Source organism: Castanea sativa, chromosome 3 (genome assembly GCF_040712315.1).
Source record: "Castanea sativa cultivar Marrone di Chiusa Pesio chromosome 3, ASM4071231v1".
In the NCBI taxonomy this organism is placed as follows: Eukaryota; Viridiplantae; Streptophyta; class Magnoliopsida; order Fagales; family Fagaceae; genus Castanea; species Castanea sativa.
This window is the reverse complement of record NC_134015.1, coordinates 18912282-18933125: the sequence shown is the minus strand read 5'-3', so window position 1 is coordinate 18933125 and position 20844 is coordinate 18912282. Positions and strand designations below refer to the sequence as shown.

The window sequence follows — 20844 nt, the reverse complement described above, 5'->3', positions numbered from 1 at the left end:
CTAACCTTTTATATTTTATTTTTTTATTAATAAGTTTGAGTGAATGATTGCCTTTTCCTTCCTAGGCATGATTGTATTCTCCTTCCTCAGTGTGATTGCCTAGGGTTTATCTTGTTCTTTTTTTCTCATTCAATCAACCTCAGGCTCACTCAACAAGCTCTTTTTTTTTTTTTTTGATAAGTAAGAATAATATATATACGAAAGGCTACTCTATGCATGAAGAACATAGAACAAACCATGAAAAAACAAGAGGATTACAAAAGAGAAAGTGAGCTAAGAAAAGAAGGGAGAGAGTCACTAGTCGTGAGTCTCTAAGCCCCAAACCAATCAAAAAGAGTATCACTAAAAGAAGCAAGCAACTGATCACCAGTGCTATCCAAATCCTCAAAAGTTTGCCGATTCCGCTCCTTCCAAACACACCATAGGATGCCGAACGGAACTAAATTCCAAATCTAAGACGAGTGCTTCCCCAACCAATTCCACCAGCCAAAAAGCGCATCAGGAATCGATCTAGGATTAACCCAAGACAATCCAAAAGTTCTAAAGGCAAAGCTCCATAACCAATAAGCCAACTCACAATAAAGCAGTAAGTGGTCTACCATCTCTCCACAGTGACGGCACATAATGCACCAATCCACAAAATCCAATCTCCTCAATCTCAAGTTATCACCCATTAGGATCTTATTCCAAGCTGCACACCAAACAAAGAAAGAAACTCATCTAGGGGTCTTTGCTCTCCATATAGCTTTCCAAGGAAAGACAATTGAGGGAGAATCCCTTAATTTGTTATAGAATGACCGGACGTCAAATTCCCCATTAGGCTTTAACTTCCATCTCATCCGGTCTCCAACATCCATTGGAGGAGTATTAGCTCCCAATAAACGAAGGAAATGCAGCCCTTCATCCATCTCCCAATCCTCAAATTCTCTAATAAAACGAACATCCCAAATTCTTCTCTCCTCCGCCCCCTGCCTAGACAAAGAAGCTTCTACAGAAACCCCCTTATCAAAGGCAATACCATACAACCTTGGGAAAGCCAAATGAAAGGGTTGATCAACAAGCTCTTTTTCTTAAAATCAATATCCCCAAACTCCTGTTTGTTACATTGCTTCAAATTTTCTTTCAATGCATTTAATTTTCAAGCTAATACATAACCAAGGGTCCTAGAGAATAAATACCCATTCCACCACTAATGAACTTTATCCACAAAACCCTCCTCTCTCTCAACCACATGTTTTCAAATTTTTTTTTTTTTTTTTGGATAGATAACAAAAAAACTTTTATTAAAAAGGAAAAAAGCCAGGAAGGAATAACATGAATATGTTGGCAACACTAAACTCCATTCAAGGAGAGTTTAAAAGAAAAAAGCCTTAAGCTAGAGAATAGACCGTTCACAGCCTTTAAAGCATCTAGCATTTCGTTCTCTCCAAATACACCACATCAAACAGTGCGGTACAAACCTCCAAATAGCTATATTTCAATGCCAACTAAACTTTCCTTGCCATGAAGCTAATAGCTCAATAACCCTATGCGGCATAGTCCAATAAATACCAAACAAACACAAGATCATAGTCCACAACTCATAAGCTATAAGGCAATGATGAAGAAGATGATCTACCGATTCCCCACGACTCTTACACATATAGCACCAATCAAGAACTAGAATATGCCTATTTCGAAGATTATATATAGTAAGAATCTTACGTAAAGAGACAAACCAAGAAAAGAAAGCTACTCTAGGAGGAACCTTCGATAGCCACACCATTTTCTAAGGAAAAGATATGACAAAAGTAGGGTAAAGAAAATGATAATAACCTCGCATCTCAAAGCCTCTACTCATAGCTAGCTTCCAACAAACTTTGTCAGATCCAATACCCCGCACATTCATGGAATAGTCCAAATCCATAAACAAAGTCAAGGATTCTAATTCCCAATCGTGCACGGGAAAACAATACTGTATATCCCAAAGTAGTCACCTCTTAGAGAACTACATGACCTCCGCAATGGCAAAATCTTGTGCCTAACTAATGCAATAAAATTTTGGAAAAGCCTCCTTAAGAAAACAATCCTCACACCACACATCCTCCCAAAACTTCACACAAGTACCATCTCCCACATCATATCAAAGGAATTTAGAAAAGTTCAACCAATTGCTTCTAATAAATTTCCACAGACTAACACCATACACCCTACCCTTGTCACAAGTTTCATGCACCAACCACCCCATTCATTCCCATATTTCACCTCTATATCCTCCAAAGGGCACCCCTCTCCGTTCCATATCTCCACAACCATTTGCCTAACAACGCAAAATTAAACCTTCTCAAACACCGAATACCTAACCCGCCATACTGCACTGGCTTACAAAGCTTAGACTATTTCACTAGAGGTCTTTTTGGATCGTCACTAATACCACTCCAAAGAAAATCTCTTTGTTATTTCTCCATGCGATTAGCCACCTTCGCTGGAATAGGGAGAAGAGAGAGGAGATACGTAGGCAAACTAGAGAGAGTACTTTTTATAAGAGTTAGCTTACCCCCCTTGGATAGATACAATCTCTTCCATCCAGCTAATCTGTGCTCCACCTCCTCCAAAATAGGATTTCATACTGTCCTCTCTTTAAAAGTGGCACCCAAGGGAAGACCCAAATATTTCAGAGGAAGTGAAGATTGCCTACAACCCAACATGCCCACTAAATCCTGCATATTATGCACATCCCCAATTGGTACTAATTCCGACTTCCCCAAATTAATTTTTAACCCTGACACCTCCTCAGACTTGGAGAGGATCCCACGCAAAACTGCAATTTGCCTAGGATCCACATCACAAAAGATAAGAGTGTCATCCACAAACAAGAGATGAGACACCATCAATAAAGAACCAACCGAATTACCAACTGAGAAGCCCGAGAACTAACCCGCTGTGGCAGCCACATCCACATACGACTCAAAGTCTCCATAAAAATATCAAACAAAAACGGGGAGAGAGGATCACCTTGGTGAACTCCCCTAGAGCTCCCAAAGAAATCAGATGGGGTACATTAATCAGAATAGAGAACTTGACAGTTAAAATACAAAACATAATCAACATGTTTTCAAATTTGAATGCACTTCTACCCCTTTGCATCCATCGTGCTTCAATCAATAATAGGCAATGATCTAACACCACCCTAGGCAGGATTTTTGAGTGAGATCCATAAAGGGAAGGTGTGTGTATTCCAAATCTTTTTTGGTCAATGAAATATTTCATTATTGGTCAAAAAATCTGTGTTCCAAATTTTTTTTTATGAATAAATTTATTGAAGAGAAAAAGGGAAGTACGATAAAATCTTAATTTTATAATAAAAGAGTAAGTAAAAAAATCATAAAATACCATATAAAAAAAGTATCTATCATCTTCCTAAATTATAGTGAACATAAAAAAAAAGTCTATTACCAATTTTTTTTATATAGGTAATAATCATTTTATTGAACGAGGTTACTTCATGTACATGGAAATATACACAAAGGAGTCGAGAGAATTATGAGATGTCATTTACAGGAGGACAATGATTCTAAAAACTCAGGAATGGAATTACAATTAGTAAAACCCCACACCCAGGACCAATCACGCAACAATCTAAATGTACAACAGTTACATTCCCACCATAGTGTCCACATCAAACATAACAGAACCATATTCCAAATATGTGAATAATGCTTGCCTAACCAATTCCACCATCCAAAAAAAAAGACCATTGACCATTCCAGGCAGCACCCACAGAAGTCCAAAGGTGCGAAAAACAAACACAGCTTGAACTCAACATTACAATCTAACAAAAGATGCTCCACGGTCTCCCACTACAACGACACATACAACAGCACCCACTCTTAATTCTTTTTTTTTTTTTTAAATGCCCCTTATTCCTTCAAGCAATATCAATCTATTATACATATAATTGGCAATTTCTTTAAGCATAATTTTCAATTTATCATTTTAAGTCTGAATCAAACATTGATAAACAATTGAAAATTTAAGCAAATGAAAAAACATTTCCATAATTCCATGTGTTATACGTTTATAAATTGAACTCATAATTCATAAACATAAAAAATAAAAATATGGAGTACATTGGGCCTTTGGGGTAGGGACTGGGTGCATTGGCCCAGCACATTTTTAAGGGCCCACCTCTTATTTTTAGGGGTGCCAAGATTGTATATAATGGCAATGAGCGGTTGACTGGGACAATAAATGAATATCACACAATACAAATTCCAAAAGAATAGAGAAAAAAAATAAAATAAAAGGGACCACACTGTCTTATTTCTTTGAAACATGTAGATGACAGCAATGAGTGGCTGACAATGACAATAGAAGAAGGGGAAGAAGAAGAACCCAATGAACACGCTGAAGATGGATTTTGTGTTTGATGATGATTACTTGACATAGGGTAATGTTGCTAGAGCTGCTGGAGTTGAAGAAGAAAGACTCAACATGAAATCAAGGGGGAGATCACGATGGGTGCAAAAAGTTGAAGTCCTAGTCACAACATACTCTTTAGGAGCTCCAGCTATTAATTTAGATTAAATAGATGAGGGTTACAAATCTTGCAATGACAATGATGAAGGTCTTATGCTTAATGTGGATAATAATTACATACTTTAGGATTGCATTGCATTGCCTATTTTAGGCATATAAAATACCACTTACCATTGTAGTGCTTTTTTATATTTTTCCTTTTGGGTATATTTTAATTCCATGATGTACTTAGCTTCTGTTTGTGTAGAGCTTTTGCTTGTAGCTTTTAGCCTTTTTTTGCAGATGTATAGCTTTTTAAAACCTTACATTTTCAAAGTACAAGTATACTTTAGCTCACTTTCAGCAAAAAACTAAATAAGTCGATGCCAATCACACACTTATTCTAATCATGACTATTAAATATCATAGTCATGCATATTTTCCAGAGGATAAGAGAATTATATATTAGATACCATGTTTAATTTTTATATGATTAGTTTATCATTTGATTGCAATATTGTCCATTAATAATCTTTTTTTCTAATTTACCAAATTTCAAATAAAATTAAAAAAGTATTGCACACTACTTCAATCAGGCCGTGTGTGCACCTAAGCTCCACGAGGCATTTGTTGTTAAGTGCGCCTCACGCCCCAACCAACACTAATTTACATAACTAATTTATAATGCATTTGTTATTAAGTCCTCATAACACTCCCACCAACACTAATTTACATAACCACTTGATAGGAAAATAAACATTTTGTTGAGCATATATCGAAACATCCATGACATTAACTTACCAAGAATAAATTGGCATGCCTTATATGGCTGAGGAGACTGGCATAGCGACAATATCGTTGCCTCGGCTGCTGCTGGATTGATATGCATCTATATAAACAAGGTAACTAATATGAGTTAGTGATTGTGTACCGTGTACATGCCTTTGCATCACTAAAAGAAATGAAATGAAAATGATTCACATTTATAAAAGAAATGCTACGTGCACAACATTTTCATAACAAATCCCTGTGGGTAATTTGTTACCGGTTCTAAAATGGGCCTACCATGAATATCACTTTTTACCCACCGATAGCAACTTTGCCACTTAAAATGAATTTGTTGTGAAATTGTTGTAAAAATTACTGTTTAACAAAAAAACAAAACAAAATAATAACAATAACAACAAACACATAACACAGTTACACACTTAACATTTTTCCAAGAAACAGAGAAACCCACAAAGAATTAACCCTTGTTTGGCAGAATGGAATTGAAGCAAAGCAACAAAGAGATGGATTAATGGGGGGAGGACCTGAATGGAAGCGCAGGCGAGTTCAATGGTGTGCATGGTGGCCTGAAGATGGGCCAAATCATTGGGCCCGGGTCCCGGCCCAGGCCCACCTCTCTCTGGAAATCCTTGCATCTTGAACCCCCAGAAGATTGTGAATAGAGTAGTACTATAGATAGAGGATGATCAGTAGTATGTTGGGTATGATTGGATTTCCAAAACTTTGATTTTTTTTTTTTTTGGTTTTTCTTTGTGTGTGTTAAAGCATATGGGTATGGAAAAAAAGACTGATTTTTATTGGTTTTGAAGTGTTTTTTTTTTTTATTGAAAGAAGAAATCTGAGAGAGAGAAGTGAAAACAAGTGTGGAGGGACTTATATAGGATGATTGTTTGTGGTGTTTTCAGGAGAATGCATGGGTGTATTTACCCAACTACCCTCCTACATTTTACTTTCTTGAAAAAACAAATACGCGCAAACCCAAATGAAATGCAAAACTTATAAAACCCAAAAAGGTAATCTCAAAATTAAGAATAAAACTTAAATACACTCCCTAGATGGGATACATTGGGTATTTTTAATTAAATTCAAATACTTGAATATTTTGGATTTAATTGTATTTAGAAAGGATATTGCTCACCTCAAAATAAAAATAGTCAATACAACTACTTTTTTTTTTTAGAAGAAGTCAATAAAACTAAATATTTAAATTTAATTAAGAAAATCTAATTTACTGTATCTGTATCTAAGGCATAGTACCTAATTTTATCATGAAAAAATTTTATTTCTTATAATCTTTTAAATTTTTTTGGCCTAGTAGGCATATTTTGAAAAGTATAGCTCATAGATTTGGATGAGGTTTTTTTTTTTTTTTGAATTGGAGATTTGAATAAGTTGTATCAAGAAAAATAATGATATTTTAAAAATTGTATCTTGTAAGCCAAATAAATAGACTCTAGGGTAAACAAATTAACACTTACATTGGTTTAAAATTAATATTTTCTCAAAATGAGTAATTGACAAAATATGTGTGTGTGTGTGTGCAAATATAAAATTTTTAAATTGTTGAATTACAAATTCCATTTGTAGAAATAAAAATTTGTGATGTATAGGAAATAATTAATCAATAATTAATATATTGATCGAATTAATATGCATGTTGTGATATTTTCTTAATTGTTATCGATCAACAAGTTGACACTTATATATTGGCTCATCCTACAAAATTTATTCTCAAACTTGTTTCATTTGGAAATTAGATATTTAAAACTTTTAATTGAATACAAATTTGACTTAATTTGAATTTTTAATAAGTGTAGTGTCTCAACCCAATTCTATTAATCCCATACTTTAATAAATCAATAGAAAATCATCATTGCAAATATAAATATAGGGGCAAAACTTAGATACAGTACCTTAAGTACTGTTCCTAAAGTTCCCTTCTTAAATATTTGACATTTGTCCATTTTAACAGCCCAGTAAACGGCGTTATCAAAATCCCATCTCTTTATGTTTTATTTTTTTTTTTTTTCTTCTTTTGGATCGTGAGAACAAAGAGGTCTTTTTCTTTAATTAAAATATCTCCAACTTCTCCAAATCCCACACGTCTCTCTCTCTAAACTCTCCTTCTTATTGTTTTTCTTTTTTTACCCTCTCCAAGAACACTCGTTCACGCTTTGGTGCAACCTCTGGTTCAAAACTTTGTTTGGTTCCCAAGAAAACAAAGGTAAAAAGAAAAACAGTTCAAGGATTGTAGTTTTTAGTTTCATTGTATCTAGATTTCTTCTTATGTGATTTAATGGGAGAAGTTAGAGAGATCTACTGGAGCCATTTGGCTTTCTTTTTCAAAGATTGAGTGGATGAAATTTAAGATCTTCTGAGTTATTTTCTGAATTTACGATTTCCATTTGATTTTCTTTTGTCTCAAGCTTTGATTTATTTGCAAATCAAAATCTGGTTCAAAGCTTTGTTTGGTTCCCTAGAAAACGGAGGAAAAAAAATGTTGAAAGATTGTAGCTTTTAGTTTCACTAAATCTGGATTTCTTCTTCTGAGATTAGGAGAAGTCATAGAGATCTACTAAACCATCTAGTTTTCTTCTTTAAAGAGTTAGTGGCTGAAATTAAAATTTTCTACTTCTTAAATTTATGCGGAATAATGTTTGCCAGGGAGAAAAAAGAAAAGTTAACAGAAAGATAGCGGCGTTATTTCTATTTTACTGGGCTGTTAAAATGGACAAATGTCAAATATTTAAGAGGGGAACCTTAGGTACTGTACTTAAGGTACTGTATCTAAGTTTTGCCCTAAATATATATTGTTAGGTTGATAAATAGTGGGGAGGGAGAGATGGCGTTTGATGATTGAAATTCAGTGTAACAATCTAGCAATAGATTTTAAATGGCTGAGATTGAAAATTAAAACAATCATCTTTACCTTTTTGCCTTTTCACATTTTTTAACTTCTCTCTCACATATTATGGGATATTAAGGGGTAATTGCATCTAATAGTAATATATGACATCACAAAAAAAAAATTTATTTTCAGAGTATTCACATAAATTTGTGCAAAAATTTATGTCTATTTAGCATAAGAACCTACTCTTTATATTTTACATTACATTTAATTAAAAATATCAATTTTTTTATTTTTAAAATCTTTTCTCTTTCCTTACACAACCATCACCATTCATTCTCTTCCTTCATTTTCAAAATACATAAAGAAATAATAAAAACTAAATAATATCAGTGTAAATTTACATAAATATTATAGCAAAATTTCAAATAAAATTATGCATTTAGTGACATGGATCATTTTTATGTAAAATGTAAAAATTTTACATTTTTTTCTATCATACAGCCATTGACGTGAGTACTCTCTTAATGTGCGTGCTCAATGTTGATACCCATTTTCGCGGCACATTATGTACAAGTCCGATTCAACCAAGCTCGACTTCCTTGTGACCTCAATTCATGTATTATATTTCTTTTTAAGCATGGCCCAAGCTTATTTGATTTATGGGGGAAATTGAGGAAGTGTGGTTTGGAAGGGATAAGTTGGTTTTTTAGGACCTTTTGCATGAGCCCAGCTCATGTATGCTACCAAGTGGGTAAGAGACACTAATAGCACTTCAGGCTCATGAAGAGGGTCATGTACTCGAAATTTTTACCCCAAAAGAGTTTTTATGCTCTGGTTGATTATGGACCTAAGTTTCTACCTAAACCTAATTTTGCTACCATATTTTCTTTTCCACCCAAAAAACATAACCGGCCCTTAACTAATTAACTAGCCTATTGTAGCCACTAAATGCAAGTGTTAAAAGCTTATAATTACAAGGAAATAATAGCTAATGGAATCAACCATTTTATTTCCAAAATCATGCTAAAAGTATGCTAAACTCTTACTTAAACAAAAGCAACCCAATCCAAAACACCAAATTAGTATCATGGGGGATAAGAGCCTCTTCCACTAGTCAAAAACCAGTCATAAGCAATACCTCAAACTCTATATAAAACTCTATCTTCAGCTAACAAATGAACGAACCACATCCCCCCCCCCCAAAGTTGAAACTTTAAAGTAAAAATACATTCAAGCAGACAATATTCTCACAATTCTAAAGTTTAGGGATAAAAATATGAGTACAAAGGAACCTTCTCTCTCTTCCTCACAATTTCTCTCAATTTTCTCTCCTCGTTGACTGTGGATTGACATTTCAGACTTCTATGTATTTTTCAGCATTTTTGTTATTAACATTTTGATTTCTCTCTTGTTAAAGTGCCATTAGTTTTTATTTACTGAATATTGGAATTTTAGGCTTGATTCTCCATAAATAAACAGTTCTAAAGAACTCAATGGAAGATTTAAGCTAATATTGCATTTTTGGCATTTGTCACAAAACGTCCCCAACAGGGCCTGTTTGGTATACACTCTCAAACTCACATTTTCACTTTTTAAACAACATTACACACTTTTTCACTTACACGTATTTTTAAAAATTACAAAAATTTCATCTCAAACTACTCTACCAAACAACCCCTAGCATTTCAAATATGTTTCGGATATTTAATGATACGAATTAAATTTTACAAATCTAAAACCTACATAGTGCCACATTATTTCGAATTTTTTAAATCATGTGGCGATCTCTAATTATTAGATATTGAAAATAAAATCCGATTTGCAAAATAGACAATATATATGGGGACTTAAAATAGATAGGTACTCGTTGGAGGGAACTTAGATGTAATTGTCCTTATCTTGAGGGAGCAAGATAGCAATTTATATTGATAGCTCTGTACTTGTGAAAAGCGGCAACCCTAGTACTTAACGTCCCTTCACAGTTCTCATTTCAACTTCATCATCCTCACCAAATATGAAATGAGTTGCAGCCCTCACTGTTTCTCTTCTTCCAGCCTACTGCTACTTCGCCACTCAGTCCAAACCAAACACCATAGTACGTTTCCTTTAACCTTCAATATCTCAAATTCTCATTTCATTTGGGTCTCTTATTTTCACTCTGTTTTGCATTTCGTTTAAAAAATTATATATGTAATCTTTATGAGTGATATTATTTTTTATTGGTAGTGGGGGAGTGTGTTTGATATGAATTTCTTGAACTGGGTTTCTCTTCTTCAAGTTTTTCTATTGGTAGTTATGGCTGTGGGGTCTCAAAGTCCTGATTTTTATCGTTTATCACTTATGTTTGTGGTGGAAATGCTTCTTACTTGACATTTTGGAACTGGGTTTTGAAGTATGCTTGGATTTAGGAGTGAAAGTATTTATTTTTTGTATCCAAATGATAAATGTTGGTGATAAAGCTTTATTTCATTTACACTCTGTCTGTCTCTTCCCTATTGGCTTTTGTGTCCTGTGAGTTTAATTTAAAGTGGGTTGGATTCTGACTTTAATTTGATGAAATGGGTTTTTTGTTATATTGGATTTCAGGAGCTGAGAGATTGCTTTGGCCCTTAATACTTTTCTTGGTTTCCCTTTTGTAGTTATCTGCAACTTATAGTCAAGGCATACTGTGTGTGTGTGTATTGCCGTTTCCCATTTAAAAAAAAATTGTTTAGTGAATTTTTCCTGGTTCTGATATTAAGTTTGAACTTGCACAGTTGTGGTTCTCATTCTCAAGCAGAAGAGTAGTTAAACCTGAGGAATATACTTGTGCGTATTTCGGGTTTATTGAAAATAATAAACCAAGGGATTGTCCCATTAAGTGAGAAACTTGTATGAGTCTTGGTTCAATTGGGTTGGTCTGAAAAGGAAGCATTGGGTTACAATATATGTTATATAGATATTCATAGCACATTAGTTATTGTTCTTATAAGTCGGAAGAGAAAGATGGGGTACACTATTATCCAACAGAGTTATTTGGCCCAAGTTCGTTGTTTGCATGGTCTACATGGGTGCTCCAAACAAGAGGGTCACAGTTCTAGCCTTTGCCAGTGCTCAGTAATAAAATCTCCTGTGTTCCGTTTAAATTGTTCAAGTAAGTGTAATCACAAAACTCAATTTTGTTTACAACGGAAGGGAGGTATTGGTTCTGGAAGAAATGCACATCTTTTACAATGTAGAGGTTTGCAGAGAAGTGTTTGCATTGGTAAAGACAATGAGATTGACCAAGATGAACGTCGCTCTGAAAATTATGATATGGGTGTTGAAAGAAATTTCAGACAGCTAATGAAGAAGACTTCAAGTTCTTCATTGTTGTATTCAGATGGACCTTTAGTTGAAAATGATGAGGAAACGAACAATGGCATTCTTCAGAATTTCTGTAGCCAAGGGAGGTTGGTGGATGCATCGAGGTTGGTTGATCTTATGGCACGACGAAACCAAATTCCAGACTTCCGTTCTTGCACAAACTTAATCCGAGGCCTTATCAAATTGGATCGGTTAGATAAAGCTTCCAAAATCCTTAAAGTCATGGTCATGTCCGGTGGGGTTCCAGATATCATCACATACAACATGATGGTTGGTGGTCTCTGCAGGAGAGGACTGTCAAGATCTGCCATTGATCTCTTAGATGAGATGAGCTTGAGTGGTTGCCCTCCGGACGTGATTACATATAACACAATAATCCGGTGTATGTTTGATAGTAGGAATTTTGATATGGCAATTGGATTTTGGAAGGACCAATTGAGAAAGGGATGCCCTCCTTTTCTGATTACCTACACAGTTCTCATTGAGCTTGTCTGCAAGCATTGTGGAACTTTGCGGGCTCTTGAAGTATTGGAAGATATGGCGATTGAGGGCTGTTATCCTGATATCGTAACCTACAATGGTCTGGTCAATTTTAATTGTAAACGGGGAAAATATGAAGATGTAGCATCGGTTATATATAATCTTTTATCTCATGGTATGGAACCCAATGCTATAACTTACAACACTCTTCTGAATTCTCTTTGTAATCGTAGGTATTGGGATGAAGTAGATGAGATTGTGTCGGTTATGAAAGAAACTTCCCACACTCCTACAGTGGTTACTTACAACATCTTGATTAATGGTTTGTGCAAAGATGGGCTTTTGGATCGTGCCATCAACTTTTATAATCTAATGGTTTCCCAGAACTGTTCACCTGACATTGTAACATATAACACTCTCCTAGGTGCCCTTTGTAAAGAGGGAATGGTGGATGAGGCCCTCCAAGTGCTTCACATTTTAAGTGGTACCGGTTGTTCTCCTTGTTTGATCACTTATAATACTGTGATTGATGGGTTGGCTAAGAAGGGTTTGATGGAGAAAGCAATGAGATTGTATGGTCAAATGATAGAAAAAGGGATAACTCCTGATGACATTACCCATCGTTGTCTGATTTGGGGCTTTTGCCGGGTGGATCAATTGGAGGAAGCTGTTGAACTATTGAAGGAGATGGGTAAGAGAGATCACAAGGTTGGAAATAAAGCTTATAGATTCATGATCCAAGGATTATGTAAAAATAAGAAGGTGGATATTGCAATACAAGTTCTAGAAATGATGATTTCAAGTAGATGCAAGCCAGATGTGACGATTTATTCTATGATCATTAAAGGTGTGACTGCTGCTGGTATGACCAAAGAGGCTAATGAGTTGCATAAGAAGTTGATAGAATGGGGCGTTTTGAGAGAGGGGGCCATGCTAGAATAGCGAGTTCATGTGAAAACTTGACCTTATTCAACATTTCTTGGAATCCCGACAACCACTTTCATGCTTAAAATTGTACAGAATATAAATTCTCACAAGGTGATTCCTCTTCTTATCCTCTTTGCTTTTTAAAAATTCTTTAAACCTAACAATTACTAAATCTTCAGATATGGTCACTTCCATCTTTTCCTGGTTGGTTGTGGCTATCGTAAACTTCAATCCTGATTGTTGCTTTTTTATGTCAATATATGGAAATAATTTGAATTGCTTAATCATATCTGTGGTTAAATTGTATTTTTTTGTGGCATTTCGTGGTATGTACAAGAGGTTGGGCATATGTAACTGTGCATTTAACAAGTATGCATGAGGTAGCCGAAAATTTATTATTTCCTTCTGTCACCTACATAGAATACTATAGCTAAGATCAGAATCTTGGTCATCTTCACGTTTCTTTTGTGTATCTCTTGTATATTTTCTCTACACTAGTGCTACTTCCATTTATTTGGTGAGATATTTGCTATATTTCGAAGGAAAAAAATTACTTATCTGGGAAAAATATCATCTTCACTACAAGAAGCATAGAATACATCAAGCTACAATAGATAATGTTACACTAGAATAACCTCAATTGCATTTTGCATCAAGCTGTTTCAGTTGGGTGAGTCTATCTTTCATCAACTGGTATCAGATTATCTATTTATTATTTTGAAATGTATTGCTATTTTATACTAGCATTTCACTCTTGGATAAAATTTCTGAAAAGCACGTTTTCTTGTATATTGTACTAGTTTCAGCCCCTTCGATTGTTGATTTTAGTGGTCAGCTTTGCCTTTTCCTACATATAGTCATTGACCTGTCATGCAATAAAGTAGTGTTTATAAAATGACAACACAACTAAATTAAGCAAATAGTTCTGTTAAAACTTATGAGGGTGAATTTTTTGGTTTCTAGGAGCAACCCCTATCCTTAAATGTATATCTTCGTTTTGTATCTTATATTTTCTTGTATTTCCACTTATCTATTTTATCTGGAGGAGCTCATGGGTTGAGTCAAATCAGGTTTGGTGTCAAGCTTTCACTTGGCCCGATAATGCCAGTTACCCGGGTTAAACAAAAAAAGATAAGAAAAGAAAGATAAACAACCCAAATGATCTAATCATGTTGCTGAAGATTCTTGGCCTCACCAAGCCAAGGCCCGAGGGAAGAGTGGAGGAGACAGCTTTGGCTCAAGCCATTGATGGCAACTCAAATATGTGCGTGTGAGAGAGAAGAAAATAAACATATTTGTGTCTCATTTTTTTTTCTAAGGCAGCAACAACACTATTAAAGTCATGTCATCTTTCACAAAAGGATTGGGACTTCTGAAAGCAAAAAATCAAGAAACAAAAAACTTATGGGTCTGAGAGAAATGAGAGAGAGGGAAAAAATGAAGGGGAGGAGAAAGAGAAATAGCAGGAGAGGGTGTGGGTCTCAGTTGGGTTGGGTTTAAAAGGTAAATTTCACCCAAACCAGAGATTTGACTGAGCCTTGAAAGGATCAACCTGATACCTGCCAGCCCATTTTTCTCAAAACTGTCAGTGAAGGCTTTGTGTTGATTATGTATTAGGTACTAGGTAGTAGGTCAATGTATTGGAGAGAGAGAGAGACCATTTTGTTGAAACAATTTTGCATATCTTTGTTATATCAGTATACCATAAATCATCTGTAATTATGGATCCTACTGCAAGTTCTTTATCTTATTTCTGCAACTATATTTCTTGCTGATAGTTTTGGGAGCTAATTTGTCAAGCATTCTATTAACTCAAGTTGCTTACTGCCACTCAGGTAGCATTTTTGTATGAATTTGCTGATACCAGAGTCCAGAGAGACATCTGGGGATCCATAAGCATGTTATCACTTGGAATCTGCTAGGGCTTCCATACTGCAGGAGAGGAGTGTATACTTCAGACGCCTAGGACACAGATTTTTGGTTTGCTGGTTGTCATTGAGTGCATTTATTGTAAGGTAATTAGTACACCTTCTAGGTGCAACTTTGCCCTTGTAGATTTAGAGATTGAGAACTTTTATACAGACAGCAATCTTCCTTTTTGTAATGAATTATTTATTCTTTCTTCTTGATGTGCACACGCGCTGCCCAGGTTAATCTATGATAATTTGTGCAATGGCCATGTGTCAATGTGTTGCAATATGTCATTTTAGTTATAGGATCAGAAATTGTTCAACATACAATTATAATCCCCATTTTACAAGCCAGTTACAGATCTGCTCTCATCATAAAAAACCGAGAGATGCACAAGTTCAAGGGAGCACACGAGGAGACCCCTTTGTGCAGATCATGCTATTCTCAGTCTAAAGAACATTAAATTGGTTGATGAAAGGATTTGGTCATTGGGTTGTCACATGATTTGACGCAGGTGGATATCATGAAATCTGTCTTTCAAATTTTTATTTATTTTTAAATCATGATACAGTCCAGGGGGAAAAATCGTGAACAAACTTCAAGTAGTTCTAACAAGTCGTTAACAGTTGTTATTGACATGCAACTTACGCCGGTTAAAAAGGTCTATTTTAGAGCATCAGTGCAAAAAAAATGTCATTTTAATACATCAAAAAGTCTGCTTTATTATTTAGCACATCATTTTACAATATTCTCATCACTTTGTTTTTTTTTTTTGAGGAAATTTCCCATCACATTTTTATTCTTCAATTCTATACATGAAAACAATATTTACAACACATTAAAATAACATACTAACTCCCCAATTCATAACACAAGTACACAACCAGTGGGATGCGGCCACCAACAACAATCACTGCCGCAACCATAACACTACCAGCACAAACCCATTATGAAACCAACAGCCACCACCGGCACAAACCCATACCCACAAAAACCCACCACCAGCACCACAAACCCACAACCACTACCGGCACAGACCCATAGCCACCAATGCCACAAACTCACAGCCACCATCGCCAGAATCTTCCAACAAATTTCAAATCCAAAACCATCAAATTAAAATTAAAAAAAGAAAAGAAAAGAAAAGCAAATCCTCATGGCGAGGTTTGATATGCGAGAAGAGAGGCAGAATAAAGAAAAAGAGAGAGTGGATCTGAGAAGCCTGAGAAGAGAAGGAAGAAGAAAGAGAGTAGGTGTGAAAAGAAGAAAGAATGGGAGAGAAGGAAGAAGAAAACTCAGGGAGAGAATAAAAAACTTTTTTTTTTTTATTTTTTTTTTTTATAGCATTTTGGACCCGTACAATGCCAAATGCCAATTTTAGAATTATACTATAGCACCATGTCATTTCTTATAGCACTTGGCACATCTCATGAAGCAAGGATTTTAGCGTTAGGTATGTCAAATGCTAAAAATTTAGCATTTGGCTGTTAGTTCACTTTATGCTAATGCTCTTAGTTTCAGAAACTCGTGCTACATCACCAGCTCCTTTTCTATCAAGAGATGAGACTTTGAAGTAATTTTTTTTCTTCCTTGCTTAAAGATTAACAATGTGAAGTTTCATGCTTCAAGAGGAAAAAGGTTATGGCAACTGCAATCTGCATTGGAATTACGGATTTAAAACCAGTCTCACTTATACACTAATCAAATTTAAGAGGATTGAAGCTGCACTTCTGTTAGGTTTGATGTTTGCAAACTTTTAAAGGAAAAATTTTACTTTGCTGAACCTGAAATGGTGCACTTCATATAACAAGCAAGAAATGTTCTTTAACCTGTCACCCCAGATTGTTACCAAGTTCTATGAACAAATAATCTGTCACCCTTCAAGATATGAGATGGTACGAAAATAAGCAAAACTTCAACAATTCTATCAAATAATTGAGCCAAATAATAAAAAAGAAGTGGGGGCTGTACCCAGGGTCTAGATCATCTCAGTTTGGCTTCTCATTAACATAAACTAAAATTGTCGGCAGCATCACTTAAGTTTTTTAATCCATGTGCTCGGTTGGTAGTTTAGAAAGGAAAAGATTGAACAACGTTTAATCAGCACCCGTGAATGAAATACTTCATGCAATCAGCTCTGGAATATTTGATTACAGATTAAGAAGACAATGCCAAGTACTTCATAAGATTCGCAAAAAGTACATAAATAGAAATTGTAACACATTAAAATACGATATACATCATCGTTCTTCTCCCGTGTCATCTTGTAAAGCTGTCTATCAGTCGTGCCGCCAAAATTGAACGTATGTGGTGATTTGCCTGTCAAATATGCAAAACTTTTTTAAGTCAAAAAGTCTTTCTGCTTAACTTGATAATATCCTTCTCCAATTTTCTTCGTCTGCAAGTCTACTTCACCTTTAACTCCATTTCTCATTATGTCAACTGGCCAGTTAGAACTGAATTTGTCAGGATGACTTCTCATGTGAATGAGTTTAACATTCAGTATTTTTGCTATCAGTATAACCCATTGACAAAATAATATAATAAAGAAAATAACCAAGGAAAGATCATGACAGAATAAGATCTCATTCACAATACCCTATCAATGAGATTGGACCATATGCAAAGTAGATCAGCGGAAGCTAATTCTTAATGTCAGACAAAGTGAGCTCTTTGTAAACATCAAACATGGGAAAGGTCTTGTTCAACCGTTTCAATGAATCTTCAGATATAGCATTCAAACTGATAAGGGAATTAGCTAAACCCACAGCTTCAACTTGCCATCCCGCAAAACCAATCCCTTCAACCAACATAATGTAAGTAGTTTCATTTGGCTGGCATCCCTTGTCAACCATTGCTGCAAGCACTTCAATGGCATCACCAGTTCTATGAGCTTTACACAATCCAAGAATAGCAATGTTATAACTGATAACTGTCGGCTTGAAGCCACTGCTTTCCATATCCACCAACAACCCAATTGCTTCATCTACCATCCCATCTCTGCACAAACACGATATAAGTGAATTGTAAGTGATCTCGTCAGGATCAATCCCTTTGTTCACCATCCCTGATATCATTCCCAGAGCCCTAGCTCTGTCCCCACAATTCCACAGTGCACTGAACATTGTGTTGTAAGAACTCACATCGGGAGGACAACCTACTTCCCCTAGCTTCTCGAAGATTTCCAAAGCCAGGTCAGCATTTCCATTCTTACATAAAGTGGCCAAGATTGTGTTGTAGTTCACAATATCCGGCAAGCAACCATCGGTGATCATGAGGTCCAAGAATTCAATAGCCAAATCCAATCTCCCTTCTTTGCAGAATGCAGACACCAACGGATCATAACTATAAGCATCTGGTCTTAACCCCTTTTCCTTCATGACCTTCAACACATTTACAGCGTCCTCAACTTTCCCATCACGACAAAGTGAGCTAATTAGTATGCTGTAAGTAACAACATTCGGCTCACAACCTCTTGAATACATCTCAGCAAGTAGTTTCTCTCCCTCATCCCATTTCCCGAGATTCAAAAGTACCCTTAACAAAATATTGTATGAGACCACGTCAGGCTCACAACCCTTGGATTTTAGACTCCGAACAAACTCAAAAGCACGATCCACCATACCTTCCTTGCACATCCCCCTAATGACTGCATTGTAAGTATACATGTCAGGTCGAAGCCCTCTCAATAGCATCTCATCCAAAAGCTTCATAGCTTCATCAATCCCACCTTCAAGGATGGTTGCCTCAATCAGAATTGTGTAAGTAATCACAGTTGGCTCACATTTATCTTTCATTAACTGATCCAAAACCTTCAAAGCTGAGTCAAGCTTTCCCCTACTACAAAGACTCCCGATCATTATATTATAGGTAACAACATCAGGCAAAAATCCCCTACGTTTCATTCTATCGAGCACTTTGTTTGCAGATACAATCTGATTAGCCTTACAAAACCCACTAATCAATGCATTATAAGAAAAAACATCTGGTTCACCATGTTCTTCCAAGATTTGCATAACCCTTATGGCTTTTGGGATATTTCTATAATTGAAGAAGCCTTTAATGAGCTTTGTACAAAGTATAACATCAGGTTTGTAACCCTTGTTAACCAAGCACTCAAGAAAGTAGAGTGACTCTTTGTACTTGCCTGCTTTGCAGGACCTATTAAGTACTTTCATCAAATGGGACTCTTTGAAATCAACATTTTGCAAATGGGTTGGCCTTGTTTTAGCAGAAACCCAGACCTTTGGTGGGTTTCTGGAGCTGTTACTGTTGTCATTGTGGTTAGGGACTCCACAACTCACAAAAACACTGCTTTGATGTGAATGTGAGGTGGGTTTCAGTGGGATGATGAATGGGAGGGTCTGAGGCCAGAAATCAGTGGAAATTTTTGTCATTGACAACTCTTATTGTGTGTGTGTGTGTGTGTGTGTGTTTTTTTGTGTGTGTGTTCTTGGTGTGGTTCAGCAAAGCTCAAGGACTAATTAACATTTTGAAGAAAAAACTAAAGAGGAGAGAAAATCAAATACCTGAAATATGGTTATGTCCAAGATGAAACCACTTTATGAATTAAGGATTGTTCACTGTACTACTGGGTTTGAGAGTTGAGACACCTTGAAACTCCAACTGTGTTATCCAACACAGATTCTCTATGGGATTCCAGTATATGTGTTGAAGATAATAAAGATTCCATTATTATTATCTTTATTTTATTTTTGGGGGATTTTGGTTAAAGATAAGCAATCATGTGGTGGGGTGGGGCATGGTTTGGATTTTGGAGACTGGGTCGGATCAGATGTCCTAGGACTAGACTGGGACACGGAGTCTCTGACCTTTGTTTGGGCTATCCTAAATACTCGGCCCTAAAAACCCTGTCAAAAAATTCCTCAAAAAATAAAATAAAAAACCCTGTCCAAACATGCAAGAGAATATAATTTTACGGAATTATTACACTATATTTTCTCTATAGAAATGAGTCATATAATCCTATATATTCATAAAATTAAAATAATTTGTCCATTAAAAAATTATATTAATCATTTTATTAAGTAGCAATATTAACAATCAAACACTAATATAGTGTTTTTGGGATCAATTTATTTAGCATTTTAGTAATTGTTTTTATTAAAAATGTGTTAAAATATATTTGAACTTTGAAAATAAAAAGTAAAGTATTAAAAATTTGTACATAATAGTTAAAAGTTAAACAAAATATTTAAAGACAAATGGACACTAAGTGGACATAAAATAAAAATAAAAATACAGTTCAGAAAGGGGGAAAATAATCTTTAATCTGTAACTACGGGGAAGGGAAATTTTTTATGGTATTGAATTTTAAAATGAAAAGCATATATTCCTTCTTCTTCTTCTTTCTTTCTTTCTTTTTTTCTTTTTATGTGTGGGGGGGGGGGGGGGGGGTTCTGTTTTGATTCTTGAAGACACATCCTGTGATCACAATTGAGCTGGAACTACAACCATTTAGTTTGGATTGCATGAGCTATATAAATGGAATTAATTTGACAAAGTCCAATCTAATTATGTGTGTATATATATTTAGAGCAAAACTTAGATTCTAATTATGTGTGTATATATTTAGAGCAAAACTTAGATACATTATCTTACGTACTAATTTTTAAGTTCTCCTCTTAAATTTAAACAACTTGTCTAGTTTAATAACTCAGATAAACATGTTAAACTTAAAATAACATCTCTTCCCCCCCCCCCCCCAATATCCACGAGAGAATGAAGAACCCCATGACATCAGATCTTTCCTATTTCACACCCTCAATCTGAATCAATTTGGATTCTGGAAAATCGACAAAGGCAAAGGGTAAGAAGGGCCCGTGGATGATGCATAAGAAGAAGAAGGTAAGACATAAGAAGGAGAAGATGCATATGAAAAAATGGGAGTTTGGAAGATAGAAAGGAATTTAGATTACTTGGAGAAGGATTGTGTGTGGGTTTGAAGAGATTTTGTAGGTTCTAGTTCTTAATTTTGGAGATTTGGACTTCTAGGGAAGTCACGAGAGAGAGAGAAAATGAGA

The 20844-nt window shown here is 35.4% G+C and overlaps 3 protein-coding genes across 16 annotated transcripts in view; 1 reads left to right on the top strand and 2 right to left on the bottom strand.

Annotated features, from left to right (window-relative positions):
- The window catches only part of LOC142628052 (uncharacterized), a 38299-nt gene extending 32173 nt beyond the window's left edge, over nucleotides 1-6126 (bottom strand). For all 14 annotated transcript variants that reach the window (XR_012842978.1, XR_012842975.1, XR_012842976.1 and 11 more), the window contains exons 1-2: nucleotides 5811-6126; nucleotides 5299-5386 (exon numbers count right to left, since the gene is read on the bottom strand). Coding sequence is in view for 6 of the 14 variants with exons in the window: in XM_075801999.1 (XP_075658114.1) it covers nucleotides 5299-5386; nucleotides 5811-5921 (199 nt within the window). In the remaining 8 variants the exon portion in view is untranslated. The remainder of the gene's footprint in view (nucleotides 1-5298; nucleotides 5387-5810) is intronic.
- A 3990-nt stretch (nucleotides 6127-10116) lies between these two features.
- On the top strand, nucleotides 10117-15080 carry LOC142629962 (uncharacterized). Its single transcript, XM_075804025.1, has 3 exons — nucleotides 10117-10232; nucleotides 10894-13000; nucleotides 14725-15080. Exon 2 carries the CDS (start codon nucleotides 11123-11125, stop codon nucleotides 12902-12904), a length of 1782 nt encoding a protein of 593 aa, XP_075660140.1. The 5' UTR covers nucleotides 10117-10232; nucleotides 10894-11122; the 3' UTR covers nucleotides 12905-13000; nucleotides 14725-15080.
- A 1842-nt stretch (nucleotides 15081-16922) lies between these two features.
- On the bottom strand, nucleotides 16923-19544 carry LOC142626984 (uncharacterized). The gene is made up of 2 exons (XM_075800755.1): nucleotides 17399-19544; nucleotides 16923-17242 (listed from the first exon to the last, which is right to left on the bottom strand). Exon 1 carries the CDS (start codon nucleotides 19195-19197, stop codon nucleotides 17443-17445), a length of 1755 nt encoding a protein of 584 aa, XP_075656870.1. The 5' UTR covers nucleotides 19198-19544; the 3' UTR covers nucleotides 16923-17242; nucleotides 17399-17442.
- Between the last annotated feature and the right edge of the window lie 1300 nt (nucleotides 19545-20844).